This window comes from Gorilla gorilla, chromosome 2, assembly GCF_029281585.2.
Source record: "Gorilla gorilla gorilla isolate KB3781 chromosome 2, NHGRI_mGorGor1-v2.1_pri, whole genome shotgun sequence".
NCBI lineage: Eukaryota > Metazoa > Chordata > Mammalia > Primates > Hominidae > Gorilla > Gorilla gorilla.
The window spans coordinates 131896376-131917933 of NC_086017.1; the positions used below are offsets into that span (position 1 = coordinate 131896376).

The 21558-nt window shown below is 35.5% G+C and overlaps 1 protein-coding gene across 4 annotated transcripts in view; it reads left to right on the plus strand.

Annotated features, from left to right (window-relative positions):
* The window catches only part of STXBP5L (syntaxin binding protein 5L), a 514817-nt gene that overhangs the window by 121059 nt on the left and 372200 nt on the right, over positions 1-21558 (plus strand). For all 4 annotated transcript variants that reach the window (XM_019024729.3, XM_019024728.3, XM_031009718.3 and 1 more), the window contains exons 4-5: positions 10595-10676; positions 14331-14431. In XM_019024729.3, coding sequence (XP_018880274.1) covers positions 10595-10676; positions 14331-14431 — 183 coding nt within the window. The remainder of the gene's footprint in view (positions 1-10594; positions 10677-14330; positions 14432-21558) is intronic.

A 21558-nucleotide genomic window follows, 5' to 3' on the forward strand; every position in this document is an offset into this window, starting at 1 on the left:
GAACTTAAACAAATTTACAAGAAAAAAAACCCCATCAAAAAGTGGGCAAAGGACTTCTCGAAAGAAGACATTTATGAGGCCAACATACATATGAAAAAAAGCTCATCATCACTGGTCATTAGAGAAATGCAAATCAAAACTACAATGAGATACCATCTCATGCCAGTTTCAGTGGTGATTATTAAAAAGTCATGAAACGACAGATGCTGGAGAGGATGTGGAGAAATAGGAACACTTTTACACTGTTGGTGGGTGTGTAAATTAGTTCAACCATTGTGGAAGACAGTGTGATGATTCCTCAAGGATCTAGAACCAGAAATACTATTTGACTTAGCAATCCCATTACTGGTTGTATACCCAAAGGATTATAAATCATGCTGCTATAAAGACACATGCACACATATGTTTATTGTGGCACTATTCACAATAGCAAAGACTTGGAATCAACCCAAATGCCCATCAGTGATAGGAGTGGATAAAGAAAATGTGGTGCATATATACCATGGAATATTATACAGCCATAGAAAAGGATTAGTTCATGTCCTTTGCAGGGACATGGATGAAGCTGGAAATTATGATTCTCAGCAAACTAACACAGGAACAGAAAACCAAACACTGCATGTTCTCACTCAGAAGTGGGAGTTGAACAATGAGAACACATGGATACAGCATGGTGAACATCACACACCGGGGCATGTTGTGGGGTGTGGGACTAGGGGAGGGATAACGTTAGGAGAAATACCTAATGTAGATGATGGGTTGATGGGTGCAGCAAACCACCATGGCACGTGTATACCTATGTAACAAACCAGCACGTTCTGCACCTGTATCCCAGTACTTAAAATATAAAAAAAATATAAATTCCCAGAATTCCCAGGCCCCACCCTAGAACTACTGATCAGAAATTCTCAGTGTAGGGCTCGGCCATCTGTGTATTAACATGTCCTGTAGAAGATTTTGATGCATGACAAAGCTTGAGAATCAATATTTTAGGAAAATTCAATGGCTTTTTAAACCTGATCAATTAAAGCAATAGCTCCCCTCTCCTCAAAAAAGAAAGGGAGTTTATTAAATGGATATTGGGTAACTTACTGGGAGAGCTGGAAAAATGAGTTCAAGACAAGCTTCCAAGAGCAACATCGCAAACCATGCTATAGAAGTGACCTAATGTGGATGTATTGACACTCTTAAAACAAATTATGATTTCTTCTCCCACTGTATCTTTATTGCATGTGAGAATTACTCAGAGAAGGAAAAGGCTGAAAGATGAGCAGCAAGCAGTTCATGAAACACCCCATAAACCACATTATTAAAACCCCATAAGGAATTTGAATATTATTCTCATGGCAGGAGACTTTTAAACAGGAATGGCATTATGAGATTTTCATTGTAGAAAGATGATTGAGGATGCATTGTGGAAAATAGGTCAGAAGCAAGGTCAGAATACACAACCATAGGATGTTTATGTACATGTATGTGCATACATATATGTATATGTACATCCTATTGGCAACCAATAGGATGTATATGTATATATCTATGTATGTGTATATATTTCTATTTCTGTCTATTCATCAATCAATCAATCAATCAACTATCTAGATTATTTTAAGAAATTGGCTCACACAGCTATGGAGGCTGGCAAATCCAAAATCTGTAGGGCAGGTTGGCAGGCTGGAGACCCAGGGATGATTGATGTTGCTATCTTACATCTAAAGGCAGTCTGGAGTCAGAATTCTTTCTCAGGGAACTTGGTCTTATAAGGCCTTCAACAGAAGGCCAATCCATATTATGAAGGGTAACCTGCTGTATTCAAAGTCTGCTGATTTAAATATTAATCACATAAAAAATATCTTCATAGCAAGATTTAGACTGGTATTTGGTCAAAAACTGGGTACCTAAGTGGACATAAAATTGACCACTATACAAGGAGACCAGTTAAGGAGTTGCAATGTGAAAGATTTGATAGTAGCATTAAGAATGGGCAAAAATAGATGTACTCAAGAGATGCTTAAAAGTAGAATTGACTAACATAATATGCTGAATTTGGAATAGAATAACAGATGATAGGCCTGACCATCATAGTGGAAGGTTTTGCCACTCACTGAGATAGGATACAGAAAAAGCAAAGCAGGATTTGGTAGGAAAGATAACCAGTTTGTTACATGCTAAGTATAAGATTTTTGTGGTACATGCAAGTACAGTGATCTACTGCGTATTTAGATACATTTTCTGAAATTTGGGGAAGAATTCTGAGCTGCAGATAAAGATTTTGGAATCATAAACATATAATGGTAATTGAAGGCTGAGATGGCCCAGGAGGAGTGAGTAAGGTATGAAAAGAAGTAGGTCTAGAAAAGAATGTAGGAAAATATATAAGCAGTAGACATAAATAATTTCCCAAGGGAACTTGAGAAGTGATGGGCAAAAAGAAAGAAATTGGAGAGTCTTGTTATTATAAAAAGCCAAAGGAAGAAGAAAGTATCATGAAGAAAGGTTTGATTATAAAGTCAAATATTGCAATAGGGATCAAATTAGAGAAAGACTGAAAAGTGATCATTGAATTTAGCTACTAGAAAGTTGTTATTCATGACCTTATTAGCCACTAGGTAATAAATTCATGTGTTTTTTATGGTATATTTACCCACTTGGTGTTAAACCAATACATTACCAAGTAGTCTGTAATTGTATTTGTAATTTTAGCATTAACTGCTGTATATTCTTATAAGTAAGAACTTTTTTTAATAATTGAAAGATAAATTATAGTGTTTTATATAAAATTATATACTTTGAGTTTTGTGAACACTTGTTATAATTATATAAACTAAATGTCACAGCTGAAAAGTATCAAGCAGCCTGTGAAAACATGAATTAAACTGATTAATACATTACTGCTTTAAGAAATACTTAAAAGATCTTGAAATATTTTAACTCTTATTAAAATTAGTATTTTCTCATGCCATTTCTATGTTTTTAAAAATTGATTGTATGCAAGTCTTTTGGATAGTAACTACTAAAATAGCACTAGGAAACTAAGCTTTGGATATTATTTTAAAATAAGCATCTATAATATGCCACTCTCTAGGTAGCAAATGGAAGTTAGTGATATAAACAAGACAGAAAACCATTGTTTTCTTTATTTTTTTTCTGAAATTTATATACATTTAAGGGGTACAATTGCAGTTTTGTTGCATGAATATACTACATAGTGGTGAATTCTGAGTTCTTAGTGTAACCATTACCCAAGTAATATACATTATACCCATTAAGTAATTTCTCATCCCTCATCCTCCTCCCTCCCACCTTTCTGAGTGTCCAATGTCTATTATTTCACACTTTATGTCCATGTGGACACGTTATTTAACTCCCATCTATAAGTGAGACTGTAATATTTCACAGTTTCTGAGTTGACCTAACTTAAGATAATGGCCTCTAATTCCATTTATGTTGCTGCAAAAGATATGATTTCATTTTTTATGGCTGAATAGTATTCCATTATATATCTCTCTATATAGCTGTACCTATATCATGTATCTATCTATCTATCTATCTATCTATCTATCTATCTATCTATCTATCATCTCTATCCATCCATCCATCTGTCTATCTATGTATCTATCTAGCTCACATTTTGTTTATCGAACCATCCATTAATGGACACTTAGATTGATTCCATGTATCTGCTATTGTGAATAGTGCTGCAATAAACTTATAAGTGGAGTTATCTTTTTGGTATAATGATTTCTTCTCCTTTGGGTAGATACCTAATAATGGGATTGCTGGATTGAATAGTAGTTATATTTTTAGTTCTTTGAGAAATATCCACACTATTTTCCACAGAGTTTGTACTAGTTTATTTTCCCACCAACAATGTGTCAGTGTTCCCTTTCCTCCACATCCTTGCCAACATCTGTTATTTTTTGACTTTTTAATAATAGTCATTCTGACATAAGATGATATCTCATTGTGGTTTTATTTGTATTTCTCTAATGAATAGTGTTGTAGAGCATTTTTTATATACTTGTTGGCAATTCGTAGGTCTTTGTTTGAAAAAAATGCCTGTTCATGTCCTTTGCCTGTTTTTTAATGGGATTGTTTGTTTTACTGTTGTTGAGTTGTTTGAGTTCCTTGTAGATTTTGGATGTCAGTCCCCAGAATAGTTTTTACATGTTTTCTCCCATTCTACAGGTTGGCTATTCGTTCTGTTGATTGTTTCCTTTGTTGTCAGAAGGTTTTATTTTAATTAAGCCCCACTTGCCTATTTTTGTTTTTGTTGCTTGTGCTTTTGAGGTCTTAATAATGAATCCTTTGCCTAGGCCAATGTCCAGAAGAATTTTCCCAAGTTTTCTTCTAGTAGTTCTATAGTTTGAGGTCATACATTTAAGTCTTTACTCCATCTTGAGTTGGTTTTTGTATATAGTGAGAGATAGGGGTCCAGTTTCATATTTCTGCATATGACAATCCAATTTTCCCAGCACCATTTATTGAAAAGGATGTCCTTTCCCAGTGTATGTTTTCATTGACTTTATTAAGTATCAGTTGGGTGTAGACATGTGGCTTTATTTCTGGGTTCTCGATTCTGTTCTATTGAGATATGTGTCTATTTTTATATCAATATCATGCTGTTTGGGTTACTGTAGCTTTGTAGTATAATGTGAGGCTGTGCAATGTTATGTCTTCAGCTTTGTTCTTTCTGCTTAAGATTGCTTTGGCTATTCTGGCACTTTTGTTGGTTCCATATGAATTTTAAGATTTTTTCTAATTCTGTGAAAAATGGCATTAGTATTTTGATAGAAATTGCATTGAATCTGTAGATTGCTTTGGGAAGTATTCTCATTTTAATGAATCTAGATCAATTTAGGGAAAGTTGCCATCTTAACAATATTGAGTCTTGAACATCTTCATTTATTTTGGTCTTTAATTTCTCTTTGTAATATTTTATAGCTTTCAGTGAACAGGTCTTAAAACATCTTTTGTTAAACTTATTACAAAGTATTTCTTGATGCTGTTTTAAATGAATTTTTCTTAATATATAATTGGTCTTTGCTAGTAGATAGAATTACAATTGATTTAAAAATTTGGGGGCTGGGCATGGTGGCTCACAACTGTAATCCAGCACTTTGGGAGGCTGAGGTGGGCAGATCACTTGAGGTCAGGAGTTTGAGACCAGCCTAGCCAACATGGTGAAATCCCATCTCTACTAAAACTACAAAGATTAGCTGGGCACGGTTGTGGGCTCCTGTAATCCCACTTACTTGGGAGGCTGAGGCAGGAGAATCGCTTGAACCCAGGAGGCAGAGGTTGCAATGAGCTGATATTGAGCCACTGTACTCCAGCCTGGGCAACACGAGTGAGACTCCATCTTAAAAAAAATTGATTTTGCATTCTACAACCTTATTATTTGTTTCGGTAATATTTTACGGCTTTCTTATGGTTTTCCTATATAAATTTGATGTTTTCTGCAAATAGAGTTGTCTTCCTTTCCAGATAGTACTTCTAGTATCTAGCATGATAGTAAATAGAAATAATGATAGATGATTCTTGCTTTATTCATTATCCTAGGTAGAAAGTATTGTTCCTCTTGCTGTTAAGAATAATGTACAAATTTTCCTTAAATGCACTTAATCAGATTGAGGAAGTTCACTTTTTCTAGTTTACTGGGAGATTTTATTAAGAAAGCATCTTAAACTTTGTCAAATGCTTTTTCTGTATCTATCAAAATGATTGGTTTTGTTTTCAGTTGATAGGATGACTTACATTGATTGATTTTTTAAACATTCAACCAACATTGCATTCCTGGCATGAATCCCACTGGTTATATTATATAATTCTTTAAAAAATTTTAAAAATATATATTTTTTAGAGATGAGGTCTTTCTCTGTCACCCAGGCTTGAGTTCAGTGGCATGGTCATAGCTCACTAAAGCCTCAAACTCCTGGGCTCAGGCAAGCCCTGAGTAGCTGGGACTACCAGCACACATTATCATGCACAGCTAATTTTTCAAAAATCTTATTTGTAGAGATGGGGTCTCACTATGTTGGCCAGGCTGGTCTTGAACTCCTGGCTTCAAGCAATCATTCTGCTTTGGCTTCCCAAAGTATTGGGATTCCAGAAGTGAGCCACCACACCTGATTTTTTTTTTTTTTTTCTGTCTTTTTCTTTTTTTTTTTTGAAAGGCTCTACTCTGTCATCCAGACGGGAGTGCAGAGGTGTGATCATAGCTCACTATAACCTTAAACTTCTGGACTTAAGCAATCTTCTTGCCTCACCTTCCTTACTATCTAGGATCACAGGTATGTGCCACTGAACCCAGCTAATTTTATTATCTTTTAAAGTTTTGTAGAGATGGGATCTTGCTATGTTGCCCAGGCTGGTCTTGAAATCCTGGCCTCAAGTGATCTTCCTGCCTTGGCCTTATGAAGCACTATAGTCTTTTTATGTTGTTGTATTCAATTTGCCAGCATTTTTTATTGGTATTTTTTGAATCTATATTCATGAGAAATATTAGTTTGAAGTTTTCTTGTTTTATGATATCGTTTGTCATGATTTGGTATTAAAGTATTTTTATAGAATGAGTCAGAAAATCTTTCTTCCTCTCAATTTTTCTGCGGGAATTTTATAGAATTGGCATTATTTTTTCCTCTAAATGTGTCATAGATTTTATTTTATAAGTAATGGTATCTTGACCTGGAGTTTTCTTTGAGGAAATAATTTTAATTAGAATTCAGTTTCATTAATTTGTATAGTGCTATTAAATTTCCTACTTCTCCTTGTGTAATTTGTGTCTTTCTGGGAATTTGTCCATTTCATTTAGATTGTCAAATTTATTGGCATAATTTTTTAAATAATATTTGTTTGTTGTCTTTTTAATTTCTAAAGTTTTTATGGTAATATTCCTTTCCTTATAAAGGAAATGTGTGTACTTTCTTTTTACCTTGATCACTCTGGTGAAAGGTTTATTAATTTCATTGAATTTTTCAAACCAGCTTTTGGTTTCACTTTTTTAAAATTGTTAATCTGTTTCTATTTTATTGATTTATCTGATCATCTTTATTATTGTTCTCCTTTTTTTCTGGTTTTGAAATTAATTTGCTCTTCTTTTTCTACCTTCTTAAGATGAAAGCTTACATAATTTAAGATCTTTTTCTTTGCTAATATAGGTAATAAAAGCTCTAAATTTTTCTCAAAGTGCTGCTTTAGCTGCATCTCACACCTTTGATATATTTTTATTAGTTTATTAAATTATCTAATTACTGTTTTTTATCAATGCTTATTTAGTAGTTTATAATTTAATTTTCAAACATTTGGAGGGTTTCTGGATGTTATTAATTTCAAATTCAGTTATGGTCAGAAACTACACTCTTTATGATTTCAATACTTTTAAATGTTTTGATGCTTGTTTTATAGTTCGAAATATTTTATCTCTTAGTAATTGTTTCTTTTATATTTCAAAAGTATATTTTTTCTGCTCTTTTTGGGTTGTGTGTTTTATAAATGCCAATTGGGTCAAGTTGGTTGATAGCCTTTTACTTATGTCTTCTTCATTTTTACTGATTTTGTCTTATATTAGTTATCGAGAAAGGTGCTAAATAGTGCTAAAAACTCGAACTATAATTGTGAATTCATCTGTTTCTCTTTGTTGTTCTATCAGTTTTGTATTATGTATTTTAAGCTCTGTAATTAGGTGTATAATTTAGGATTTTTATGTTTTTTTAATAATTTAACCCATTTATTATTATGAAGTGACCACCTTTAACCCCGGTAATGTTCTGTATTCTGAAATCAACTTTACTGTATATTAATATATCTTTCCACCTATATCTTAATGTTAGCATGGGGTATAATTTTCTATGTTTTAACTTTTAACCTATTTGTATATATTAACCTATTTGTATATATTTAAAGGAGGTTTCTGTACAAAGCATATACTTAGGTCTGCATTTTTGTCTTTTCTGACAATCACTGCATTTTAAATGGGGTGTTTACACTGTTTGCATTTAGTGTGGTATTGGTATGGCTGGGTATAAATCTACCATCTTGCTCTTTGTTTTCTATTTATCTTACTAGTTCTTAGCTCCCCCCAACAATATTCTGCCTTATTTTTTGTTAAACTTTTTGATGATTTCATTTTGTCTCCTTTGTTGGCTAATTAGCTGTAATCTTCTTGTTGATTGCCTTATGGTTTATATTAATAGTGTGCAGCTGTACCTTATATAAATTTACCTTCAATTAATGTTATACTACTTTATGAATGGTATAATAGTAAAGTTTCTATTTCCCCTCCTATTGGCCTTTGTGTTATTGTTAATATCATTTTACTTCTACATACATTATAAACCACAAACGTACTATTATTATTTTTGCTTTAAACAGTAAATTATTTTTTAAAAATAACTGGTATTTTATATTTACCCATATATTTATCATTTTAAATGTTCTTTTTTCCTTTTTGTATATCCAGATACTATTTGATATCATTTCCCTTTTGCCTAAAGACCCTCTTTCACATTCCTTTTAGTGCAGGTCTTTTCATGATGAATTATTTCAGTTTTATGTGTCTGAAAAGTGTCTTCATTTCAGTTTCATTTTTGAAGAAAACTTAATTTTGGTCATTATTTAAAAAAATTTTTATCTCTTCTCTCCCTCCTCTTTCTCTTTTTTATAACTCAAATTACAACTAATTAGGCCATTTGACATTGACCCACAGTTCAATGGTGTGCTGTTCTTTCTCTACCCCTCAGTTATTTTTTTCTCTGTGTTATATTTTGGGTAGTTTTTATTGACATATTTTCAAGTTCACTAATCCTCAATGTATTTTTTTAAAAAATATCTAGATATTCTATTTGAGATAGATAGGTAGATAGATGGATGGATAGATAGATCTATCTTCTGTATATCTACTTAACATGCTCAATCTCCTCTCTACCTTCTTCAACATATGCAGTGTAGTATAATAAATGTTTTACTATCTCTGTCTATTATTTCTATCCTGTTTTATTTCTGGGTCTCTTTCTATTGATATTTCTCCTTGTTACAAGTTATATTTTTTACTTCTCTGCAGTGAATGCCATACCTCTTGAATTTTACATTTTTGAGTGCTAAAGGTTTTCGTATTTCTATAATTATCCTTGATCTTTGTTTAGTATGCAGTTAAGCTATGTGGAACAGTTTGATCCTTTTGTAACCTGGTTTTAAGTATTGCTAAGCAGAACCAGCTCAGTCTTTATCTTAGGGAGGAATTTTTCCTCATACTGAGGTAATATTCTCTGAGTACTTTGCATGTGAATTCTGAGGGTTTGCACTTTTGTTGGTGGGAACATGAAAAATTCTTGCCTCAACATAAACTTTATTTTTGGTTTGTTTTCTTGATTTATTCTTCAAGAAGGATGCTTTTTCTTCTTGGTTTGTTCTTTCCTCAGTCTCAGATAGTTTCTTCAAACTAATCCTTCCTTAGTACTTAGCTAAAGATTTGAGGAGGACCCTTCTGCAAATCTCTAGAGCTCTTTTTGTGTGTCACATTTTCTTCTTTGCTACTCAACCCTATGAACTCTAGTTGTCCCTGGCCTCCCTAGACTGTTAGTTCTGTCTCCTCATTCAGTAGGCCTGCTAGATTTTATCTGGGTTCCCCTTCCTTGTGCTGGAGCCTTGAAATTCTCTCTGGGCAGTAAACTGGGGCTATCATAAGCCTCGCCTTATATATTTTCTCTCTTTCCGGGATCATTGTCATTTCCTACCTGATATGCAGTGTCTTAAAATTTGTTACATACATTTTGTACAGATTTTTAATTGTTTTAGGTGGTGAATAAATCTGGCCCACATTCCTCATTATGACCATAAGTGGCGACTCTCATCTAATTTGTATCTTTATGCAAGCAAACAAATGATAAGTAAATATACATATATATCAGATCATTTGGTATAGAATATGTAAGTAAATTTTGTTATATGGTGTTTTCTCATTCTTTTTTTTTTACCTTCATTCCTCCTCCTTCCTTTTTTTTCTCTCTCTTACTTATATGTTATGTAGCATATGTAGATGACTTGTTACCATTTATTTTCCAGCTTTCTTGTTGTTTTACCTTATCATGTTTTTCTGTGTAGATATTTTATACTTTTATTTAGTCAGATATATCAGTCTATTTCTTTATGATCTCTGAATTTTAAATTATGCTTAGAAGATTTTTTATATGTCAAGATTATCAACATATTTACCTGTGTCTTTTTAAACTCATGATTTAATTATACGAAGTTATTGACTCACTTTGAATTTATTGTAGTGAAACTAGTGTTTAATCAATTAAAAAATCTTAAATGAAATGAGGTGTATCTAGATTCCCAATTCTTGTTTAACTTCATGGAAAAAGCTGCCATCTTTCAAATTCCTTATTGTCATTCTTTTTTTCAAATTGTTGGAGTATTAAACATCTGAGCTATACAATTTAATTTACATCTACTAAGAGTAAGATTTTTCAACTGTTTATAAAAATAAGGGAAACTAAATAGCAAAACATCTGTTGATCAATAAGTTAGTTTCTTTGCTCATTAATATTGGTGCTAATTAAAATGTTAGAATCCTTGACTTTTATTATATTAGACTCGGGAGACCTGGTGTTGATTGCTATTGCCAACATGAAAGTGGTGCAGCTGTCCTACAGCTCCAATTTTTGATCAATGAGGTAAGGATTATTTTTTGACTACTTAAATCACACACTCCCCCAGTACACAGTGAATCAGTTAATGTAATCTTTTAAATACTGTGATTCTAAATGCTTAAATATATATGCATGCAATATTACTTCTGATTATATTTTTCACAAAAGACTGTACTCCTGTATTGGTTAATTTATTAAATTTTAAAGAAAAAAGATTGTATATACCATATTCTGTTATTGTTACTGTATAGCATAATTTAGTTTAATTATTTAAATTAAGAAAAAATCCTAATGTCTTTTGATTGCTTCACTGGCCATTAATTTTTTTTCTATACACTCACTTCCCACCAACTTAAATTTTGTAATTAAGGCCTAACTTCATATTTTATCTTTATCTTCCCTGAAATGATCCTTTTGCTTATATACGTATGGGCCCTTTTGTCTGTATATATCTCCAAATACATTTGTTGGAATAGATATGCATTTGTAGTTATTTTTGTGTCCATAGTTATTATGGAAATTAGCTGTCTACTGTATCTACATTTTTATAAAATTATGGTGATGAGGAACTCTCTAAAAACAAAATATGTATTTATGAAGCTCAGAGAGGTTGCAGATATTCCATTAGTAGAAGGCTACTTTAGGCTTTCTTAAATCAGATTTTTATAGTGGAAATTAGAGTCTTCTAGAGCTTCTTTTATATTAAGTGAGCCAGTCAATGCAAAAATGCTTTAAAAGTTTGTGCCATGCCAAATGCAGGCACTTAGAAGATTGAACTCAGTGTCTCGGAAAAAAATGTTTGGTTATTTTCTCATGGCATGACAATGATCTTTCGTTCAGTATCTGCATATATTTGCTTATATCTATATCTGTTTATCTTCCTAAGAACTTACAATTATAAATGTGGGTAAAATGTCTCATAGAACTTCATATCAGAGGTAACCCAAGGCAAGAAAGATATTGGCAAATGTTCACTTTTCATTTCTCTTGGCTCAAAGTCTTTCTCAGAAGACTATGAGATCCTCTTTATTGACAAGCGTAGCATGTTTCACCATGCAGGCACACTTGCTATGGGGTACTGAAATGAGAAAGGAAGGTAAAGAAAACATTTGAAAAATATTTCATTGTAATAACTGCTCATTATTATCTAGAATGTCAGGTTTCTCGAGGTCTCAGTGATACTCTGTAGTTCCTTGTTGAGGGATCTCAGCTTTTTGCCTTCCGCATGGATGTATACTTACAGGCATAATTTGTTTCCATGTGATTTGTACTGGGTCTGATCCTTTGAGATTTGTCTTCCAGGTCCTAAGTTTGCCCCTGTGGTACCTAACTAAGAATAAATAAAGACAAGCCTTCAACCTCCTTGCCTTGTTCACGTCATTTATCCTGAACTACTTGCCCTATGTACCTCACACAAGCTTCTGTATCTTTTCCCAAACTTCCCAGTTTCTGACCTGACTGGTTTTTCTATTCTTAGTTTTAAGCATTTTCACAGATCTTTATAGTGCCTTTGGTAGGTTCACTTTGTTTTTATAAATGAACCTAGACACTGTGGTGTTGTGCTTACTTTCATGTGTCTGTCTCTGTTGGTGCTGTTATGCTTAGTGGTACCGTTCACTTCCCTCCGATGATAAGTCACATCTCAGTTTTATCACAGAATTAAGAATACTGGCCGGGCGTGGTGGCTCACGCCTGTAATCCTAGCACTTTGGGAAGTTAAGGTGGGTGGATCACGAGGTCAAGAGATCAAGACCATCCTGGCCAACATGGTGAAACCCCGTCTCTACTAAAATTACAAAAATTAATTGGACGTGGTTGCACACACCTGTAGTCCCAGCTACTCGGGAGGCTGAGGCAGAAGAATTGCTTGAACCTGGGAGGCAGAGGTTGCAGTGAGCTAAGATCGCGCCACTGCACTCCCGCGTGGCAACAGAGCGAGACTCCATCTCAAAAACAAACAAACAAACAAACAAAGAATACTGAGTTCCTCACTAGAATTATTTAGGTATTACACTAAGATATTATTGAATGTATGCTACTTTAATAACATTGCCTTTGGCATGTTATATCTTCTGTATGACATGTAACTCTCTCTTGTAGAGAATGTTTTATTGTTGTTACATATCATGTTCTATCCCCACCCCATCTCAGGTGAACTTCCACCTCTCTGAGAAATGAGACCAGTATACTGTATCTCAAAAAAATCAAGTGTAACTCATCAAATGCTTCCAAGGAATCCTAATAAATTTCTAGTTTGTTTATAGGAAGCATAAGTACAGTTTACAAATAAAACAGGCAAGCAAACACAAAAATTCTCAAGGCTTATATATAGAATACCTCCTATTTCATGGAAGGAAATTATCTGAGTTCATGTTAAGATGTATATATCAATATATACATCTTTGAACATGTATATATGTAATTAGATATAAATATGCAAATCATACAAATTTCTAAATATTTTCATGGATATGATCTTTGATTATGTTTCTATTTTTATAAAGCCATTCCTCTCTGAGACTAAAATCACAGGTACCAAATATAAAGAGACCTATCATAGGATACATGAGCATTTTTTTGGCTTAGAAATTATTACAGAAGGGCATTTAGATTCCTATCTTCTCTCTTCTAATTCCTAAAGAAGAAATAAATGCTAGCAATTTCAGTATAGTTCTTCCTAGCATCTAAATGGGATATCTGTGATTGATACTGTAAACTATGAGAGATTACTTATAACAAAGTACTTTGGAAAATATAAAAAGCCTTTTAGGTATCTCAGGACAACCAAGGTTCTGAAAGATCACTCTTAGAGAACACATTTAATGCTCTGGATTTAGGATCTGTGAATGGGTAAGCATCGACATTTTCAGCTGGTTATCTGTCATTATGGTGAAAGTTCTAACATTTTTAAATGATCTGATTTAACCCAGTCAAATAAATAGTTTAAGCATATATGCAAAGTCATACAAACAGTTATTATCTGTCCATATGCTTTCTGCCACATTAAGAGGTAGAAAATATCCTATTGTATGCGAAATAGGATTCATTTGTATTTGGTGGTGCTGTATAAAAGGAATCTTAGTATAATTTTATAGTTATACTAAATTCTAGTTGGAGAAATGTTTTCTTTTATTATGGATATTTCCTTTATAATTGATGAAGATTCTTGGACTATAAGAAGCAAGTTAAATTATACCAAATATACTTTTTAGGAAGAATATACACTTTCCAAATATACAGAAAATTCTTGCAAAGGAGAATTTTTATATGACCTGTATTCAATTTTGTAAGACTGCATTGAATATTTTCTTCTCTGTAAGGCTATATAGTATATGTGTAAATAGTAGAAACAAAAACCATCCCTAAACTATTTTTTCCCAAAGAAAAACCTTTAGTGGTCATAACAGTGCTATAATAATTAATCCTCTCTATTGGTAAATAAATATTCCTTAAGCTAGTCTCCCTGACCGTTGAAATGCAGTGGGTCAGTTGCCTCTTCTACTTTCAGCATTCTTACCCTTCCTGATTGAAGTTTATGCACCTATCCTTCCTTATATTTCTGAGATAACAAAAGTAACTCTTCAGGTAGTAAACATTGAGTAAATTAGCTTGTTTGTGATTTAAAAACACCCTAAATTAAGTAAATCACACACTTACTTTATCTTCTTTTTGTTCTAGGGTGCCTTGGTCAGTGCAAGTTCAGATGATACACTTCATTTGTGGAACCTTAGACAAAAAAGGCCAGCCATTCTCCATTCTCTTAAATTTAACCGGGAACGGTAAGAACCTATGAATTAAACAATTTCTTAATGTACAACAAAATTATTTCCTGAGCAAGTTTTTGTTAACTTGACAGGCTTTTTTCCTCATAATCTCAACAGCTAGAAATAATTTAATGTTTATGCTTACTTTCATAGTGTTTTCTTTTTTGTAGAAAATGTGTAATTGATATAGATCCAGTCACCTACTAATGCAATGTTTATTAGCTTAAGGAGCTTTTGGGCTGAGATTATGGGGTTTTCTATGTGTAGACTCATATTATCTTCAAAGAGAGATAATTTGACTTCCTTTCTTCCTATTAATATTTACAGGCCTTTTATTTCTTTCTCTTGCATGATTGCTCTGCCTAGGACTTCCAGTCTATGTTGACTAGGAATGGTGAGAGATGGCATCCTTGTCTTGTTTTGGTTTTCAAGGGGAATGCTTCCAGCTTTTGCCCATTCAGTATGATGTTGGCTGTGAGTTTGTCATAGATGGCTCTTCCTATTTTGAAATATGTTCCTTTAATGTCTAGTTTGTTGAGGGGTTTTAACATGAAGGACATCGAATTGTACCAGAAGACTTTTCTGCATCTATTGAGATAGTCATGTGGTTTTTGTTTTCAGTTCTGTTTATGTAGTAGATAGCATTTATTTATTTGTGATTATTGAACCAACCTTGCATCCTGGGATAAAGCCTGCTTGAGTGTGGTTGATTAGCTTTTTCACGTGCTGCAGGATTCAGTTTGCTAGTATTTTGTTGAGAATTTTTACATCTGTGTTCATCAAGGATATTGGCCTGAAGATTTTTTTGTTGTATTTCTGCCAGGTTTTGGTATCAGGATGAAGCTGGCCTCATAGAATCAGTTGGAGAGGAGTTCCTCCTCCTCAATTTTTTGGAGTAGTTTCAGTTAGAATGGTACAAGCTATTCTTTATGCATCTGGTGGAATTTGGCTGTGAATCATTCTTGTCCTGGGTCCTTTATGGTTGGTAGGCTTTTTATTACTGATTTAATTTTGGAACTCTTTATTGGTCTGTCCAGGGATTCAATTTCTCCCTGGCTCAATCTTGGGAGTTTGTATGTTTCCAGGAATGTATTCATTTATTTTAGGTTTTCTAGTCTATGTGCATAGAGGTGTTCATAGCAGTCTCTGAGGGTTTTTTATATTTCTGTGGGGTTGGTGGTAATATCTTTTTTGGCATTTATGATTGTTTATTTGGATCTTCTCTCTTTTTCTCTTTATTAGCCTAGCTAGTGGTCTATCATATTTCTTATGTCAAAAAACCAACTCTTGTACTCATTGATCTTTTGTATGGTTTTTTTGCCTCTTAGTTTCCTTCATTTCAGCTCTGATTTTAGTTATTTCTTGTCTTTTGCTAGCTTTGGGTTTGTTTTGTATTGTTTCTCTAGTTCCTCTAGGTGTAATGTTAGGTTGCTAATTTGAGATTTTATGAATTTTTGATGTGGACCTTTAGCACTATAAACTTTCCTCTTAGCACTACTTTAGCTGTGTCCTAGAGATTCTGGTATGTTTTCCTGGTTCTCAGTAGTTCCAGAGAATTTCTTGATGTCTGCCATAATTTCATTGTTTACCCAAAAGTCATTCAGGACCAGGTTGTTTAATTTCCGTCCAATTGTATGGTTTTGAGCGATTTTCTTAGTATTGATTTTTATTTTTATTGTATTATGGCCTGAGAGTGTGGTTGGTATGGTTTCATTTTTTTTAGATTTTCTGAGGATTGTTTTATGTCCAATTGTGAGGTTGATTTTAGAGTATGTGCTATGTGCAGATAAGAAGACGGTATATTCTGTTCCTTTTGGGTAGGGCATTTTGTAGATGTCTAATAGTTCCATTTGGTCAAGTGTTAAGTTTAGATCCTGAAAATCTTTGTTAATTTTCTGACTGGATGGTCTATCTAAAAACTGTCAGTAGGGTGTTGAAGTCTCCCACTATTATTGTGTCAGAATCTGTCTCTTTGTAGGTCTCTAAGAACTCGCTTTATGAATCTGGGTGCTCCTGTGTTGGGTGCATATATATTTAGGATAGTTAGGCATTCTTGTTGAATTGAAGCCTTTACCATTACGTAATGTCCTTCCTTGTCTTTTTTGATCTTTGTTAGCTTAAAGTATGTTTTGTCTGAAATAGCAACCCCTGCTTTTTTCTGACTGCCATTTGCTTGGTAGATTTTCCTCTATCCCTTTACTTTGAGCCTATGGGTGTCATTACATGTGAGATGGGTCTCTTGAAGACAGAATACCATTCAGTCCTGCTTCTTTATACAGCTTGCCACTCTGTGCCTTTTAATTGGAGCATTTAGCCAATTTACATTCAAGTTTAATATTTATGTGTGTGGATTTGATCCTTTCATCATGTTTCTAGCTGGCTATTGTGCAGACTTGTTTGTGTGGTTGCTTTATAGGGTCAACAGTTTGTATACCTAAGTGTCTTTTTGTAGTAGCTTATAACAGTCTTTGCTTTCCATATTTAGCACTCCTTTCAGGACCTCTTGTAAGGCAGGTCTGGTGGTCATAAATTCCCTTAGCATTTGCTTATTGGGAAAGGATCTAATTTCTCCTAGGTTTATGAAGCTTAGTTTGGCTGGATATGAAATTCTTTCTTGGAAATTGTTTTATTTAATAAGGCTGAATATAGGCCCCCAATTTCTTCTGGCTTGTAAGGTTTCTATTGAAAGTTCCTCTGTTAGCTGATGGGGTTTCCTTTGTAGGTGACATGCCCCTTCTCTCCAGCTGCCTTTCACTTTTTCCCTTTTCTTTCAGCCTTGGAGAATCTAATTATGTGTCTTGGCCATGGTCTTTTTGTGTAGTATCTCACATTGGTTCTCTGCATTTCCTGAATTTGTATTTTGGCCTCTCTAGTAAGGCTGGGGACGTTTTCATGGGTGATATTCTGAAATATATTTTCCAAGTTGCTTGCTCTCTCCTTATCTCTTTCAGGGATACTAATGAATTGGAGATTTGGTCTCTTTACATAATCCTTTATTTTTTGAGCGTTTTGTTCATTTTCTTTCTCTGACTGAGTTAGTTCAGAGAACCAGTCATTGAGCTCTCAGATTCTTTCCTGAACTTGGTCTATTCTTCTGTTAATACTTGCAATTACATTATGAAATTCTTGTAGTGTGTTTTCCACTCTATCAGATCAGTTTGAATCTTTTTTTTTTAAGACAGAGTCTTGCTCTATTGCTCAGTCTGGAGTACAGTGGCACAATCTTGGCTCACTGCAACCTCCGCCTCCTTGGTTCGAGTGATTATCCTGCCTCAGCCTCCTGAGTAGCTGGGACTACAGGTGCTGGGAGCCCAGGTCAAGAGGCACTGCCCAGTGAAGAGTAGTGGAGGCATGTGGACAAGTCTGGCTGCTTTTCCATAAAGTGGCTGTGTTGTGCTAGAGGTTTGTATCGGTCCCCAACCACTATACATCCTCTCAATCCCAAGGGCAACAGGAGCAAGGGCTGCAGGGCAGCAAAAATGGTGGCCTGCTTGCTCCTTCTGTGAGCTCTGTCCCAGAAAAGCACAGAGCTGCTACTAGCCTGAGAGCCTAGGTAGGGGGTGGTTAGAGACCCCAGTAGGGAGACACTGCCCAGAGAAGCATAGCAGGGTTGGGGACCCATGTAGAAAACAGTCTGCTGCTTTTCTGTAAGGTGGCTGCACTGTGCTAGGGTTTCACGGTAGTCCCTAATCACTGTGTTCCCTCCTGATCTTGAGGGCATCAGTGGGGAAGGTTGTAGGGCAACAAACATGGTGGCCTGCCTTTCCCACTGAGAGCTCTGTCCCAGGGAAGTGGAGAGCTGGTAGTGGCCTAAGAGTCCAGTGTGGGGTGGTTGAGGTTCTAGGTCAGGAGGCCTTGCTCAGTGAGAAGTAGCAGGGGTGGGGGCTCCTGTGGAAAACAATCTGGCTACTTTTCCTTAAGGTGGCTGCCTTTTACTGGGTGTCTACGATTGCCCCTAATCACTGCGTACACTCCCCAGCCTGAGGGCAAACAGGAGGGAGGGTTGTGGGTGTGGTCTGCCTCTCCCTCTAGGAGCTTGTCCCAGAAAAGCACAGAGCTGCTCCTGATCCGAGCATTCTGGTAGGGCTGTGGTGGTCTCACTTCTGTCCCAGGCCCATGGGTCTTATCCTGCAAGGTGCTGCAGAGACGAGGCCTGTAGCACCTTGCAGGATAAGGCCTACTGGGCCTGGTTACTCTTCAGCCACATGGATTCAGCCCCTTTCCTGGGGACATGTGAGGGAGCCTGGCCTCCTCCATTGCTAGAGCTGCATCTGCTGGTGTTGAGGTGCCTGGGGATCCAGCACTCCTGGGAGTCTGTGAGTACCTGAGTGATGGCTCTGCCAAGACTCCACATAACTCTTTGCATGTTTTTCTGGAAGCCCTGGTTGCAGGGATCATGAGAAATCTCCTGATCCTGAGTCCAAGGATGCAAAGGTCCATGACAGAAGTGTGAATCCCTGGGGACTCTCACTCACTCACTGTTCCCTGTGATGCGAGGACTCCTCTGGCTCTATGCCACTTCTGGGTGGGCAATTGTCCTGTCTTGCTCTTCTCTGTTCACTTTGGGTGATGCTGTTTCTCTGATAGATCCCCATGTTTCCACCTGGATGTTCTGGTTGAAGAGCTAGTGTCCATTCACCACTGTTTCTTCTCTCCATGAGAGTGGTGCTTATTACCCACTTCTACTCAGATATCTCACCCCAAATCTCTAAACTTAGTCTTTTTTTTTTTTTTAAGAGGAAAGGAATTTATATTTTAGACATTTGTTGAAACTAGATAGGACTTATTTCTTTAGTCCTAATTCTGGTTATTTTAGTTTAAAATAAGTAATGTAGCAGAAATTTCAAGGATATCAAAAAACTTTAAGATCAGTAAAGAGTTGTTCAGAAGAGAGTGGGGGCCAATATTCAACATTCTTAAAGAAAAGAATTTTCAACCCAGAATTTCATATCTAGCCAAACTAAGCTTCATAAATGAAGGAGAAATAAAATACTTTACAGACAAGCAAATGCTGAGAGATTTTGTCACCACCAGGCCTGCCCTAAAAGAGCTCCTGAAGGAAGCACTAAATATGGAAAGGAACAACCGGTACCAGCCACTGCAAAAACATGCCAAAATGTAAAGACCATCAAGGCTAGGAAGAAACTGCATCAACTAACGAGCAAAATAACCAGCTAACATCATAATGACAGGACCAAATACACACATAACAATATTAACTTTTAATGTAAATGGGCTAAATGCTCCAATTAAAAGACACAGACTGGCAAATTGGATGAAGAGTCAACACCCATCAGTGTGCTGTATTCAGGAAACCCATCTCATGTGCAGAGACAGACATAGGCTCAAAATAAAGGGATGGGGGAAGATCTACCAAGCAAATGGAAAACAAAAAAAAGCAGGGGTTGCAATCCTAGTCTCTGATAAAACAGACTTTAAACCAACAGAGATCAAAAGAGACAAAGAAGGCCATTACATAATGGTAAAGGGATCAATTCAACAAGAAGAGCTAACTCTCCTAAATATATATGCACCCAATACAGGAGCACCCAGATTCATAAAGCAAGTCCTGAGTGACCTACAAAGAGACTTAGACTCCCACACAATAATAATGGGAGACTTTAACACCCCACTGTCAACATTAGACAGATCAGTGAGACAGAAAGTTAACAAGGATACCCAGGAATTGTACTCAGCTCTGCATCAAGCAGACCTAATAGACATCTACAGAACTCTCCACCCCAAATCAACAGAATATACATTTTTTTTCAGCAGCACACCACACCTATTCCAAAATTGACCACATAGTTGGAAGTAAAGCACTCCTCAGCAAATGTAAAAGAACAGAAATTATAAAAAACTGTCTCTCAGACCACAGTGCAATCAAACTAGAAGTCAGGACTAAGAAACTCACTCAAAACCGCTCAACTACATGGAAACTGAACAACCTGCTCCTGAATGACTACTGGGTACATGACGAAATGAAGGCAGAAATAAAGATGTTCTTTGAAACCAACGAGAACAAAGACACAACATACCAGAATCTCTGGGACACATTCAAAGCAGTGTGTAGAGGGAAATTTATAGCACTAAATGCCCACAAGAGAAAGCAGGAAAGATCCAAAATTGACACCCTGACATCACAATTAAAAGAACTAGAGAAGCAAGAGCAAACACATTCAAAAGCTAGCAGGAGGCAAGAAATAACTAAAATCAGAGCAGAACTGAAGGAGATAGAGACACAAAAAACCCTTCAAAAAATTAATGAATCCAGGAGCTGGTCTTTTGAAAAGATCAACAAAATTGATAGACCACTAGCAAGACTAATAAAGAAGAAAAGAGAGAAGAATCAAATAGATGCAATAAAAAATGATAAAGGTTATATCACCACCGATCCCACAGAAATACAAACTACCATCAGAGAATACTACAAACACCTCCACGCAAATAAACTAGAAAATCTAGAAGAAATGGATAAATTCCTGGACACATACACCCTCCCAAGACTAAACCAGGAAGAAGTTGAATCTCTGAATAGACCAATAACAGGCTCTGAAATTGTGGCAATAATCAATAGCTTACCAACCAAAAAAAGTCCAGGACCAGATGGATTCACAGCCGAATTCTACCAGAGGTACAAGGAGGAGCTGGTACCATTCCTTCTGAAACTATTCCAATCAATAGAAAAAGAGGGAATCCTCCCTAACTCATTTTATGAGGCCAGCGTCATCCTGGCATCCAGGCTTTGATACCAAAGCCTGGCAGAGACATAACCAAAGAAGAGAATTTTAGACCGATATCCCTGATGAACATGGATGCAAAAATCCTCAATAAAATACTGGCAAACAGAATCCTGCAGCACATCAAAAAGCTTATCCACCATGATCAAGTGGGCTTCATCCCTGGGATGCAACGCTGGTTCAATATATGCAAATCAATAAATGTAATCCAGCATATAAACAGAACCAAAGGCAAAAACCACATGATTATCTCAATAGATGCAGAAAAGGCCTTTGACAAAATTCAACAACCCTTCGTGCTAAAAACTCTCAATAAGTTAGGTATTGATGGGACATATCTCAAAATAATAAGAGCTATCTATGACAAACCCACAGTCAATATCATACTGAATGGGCAAAAAC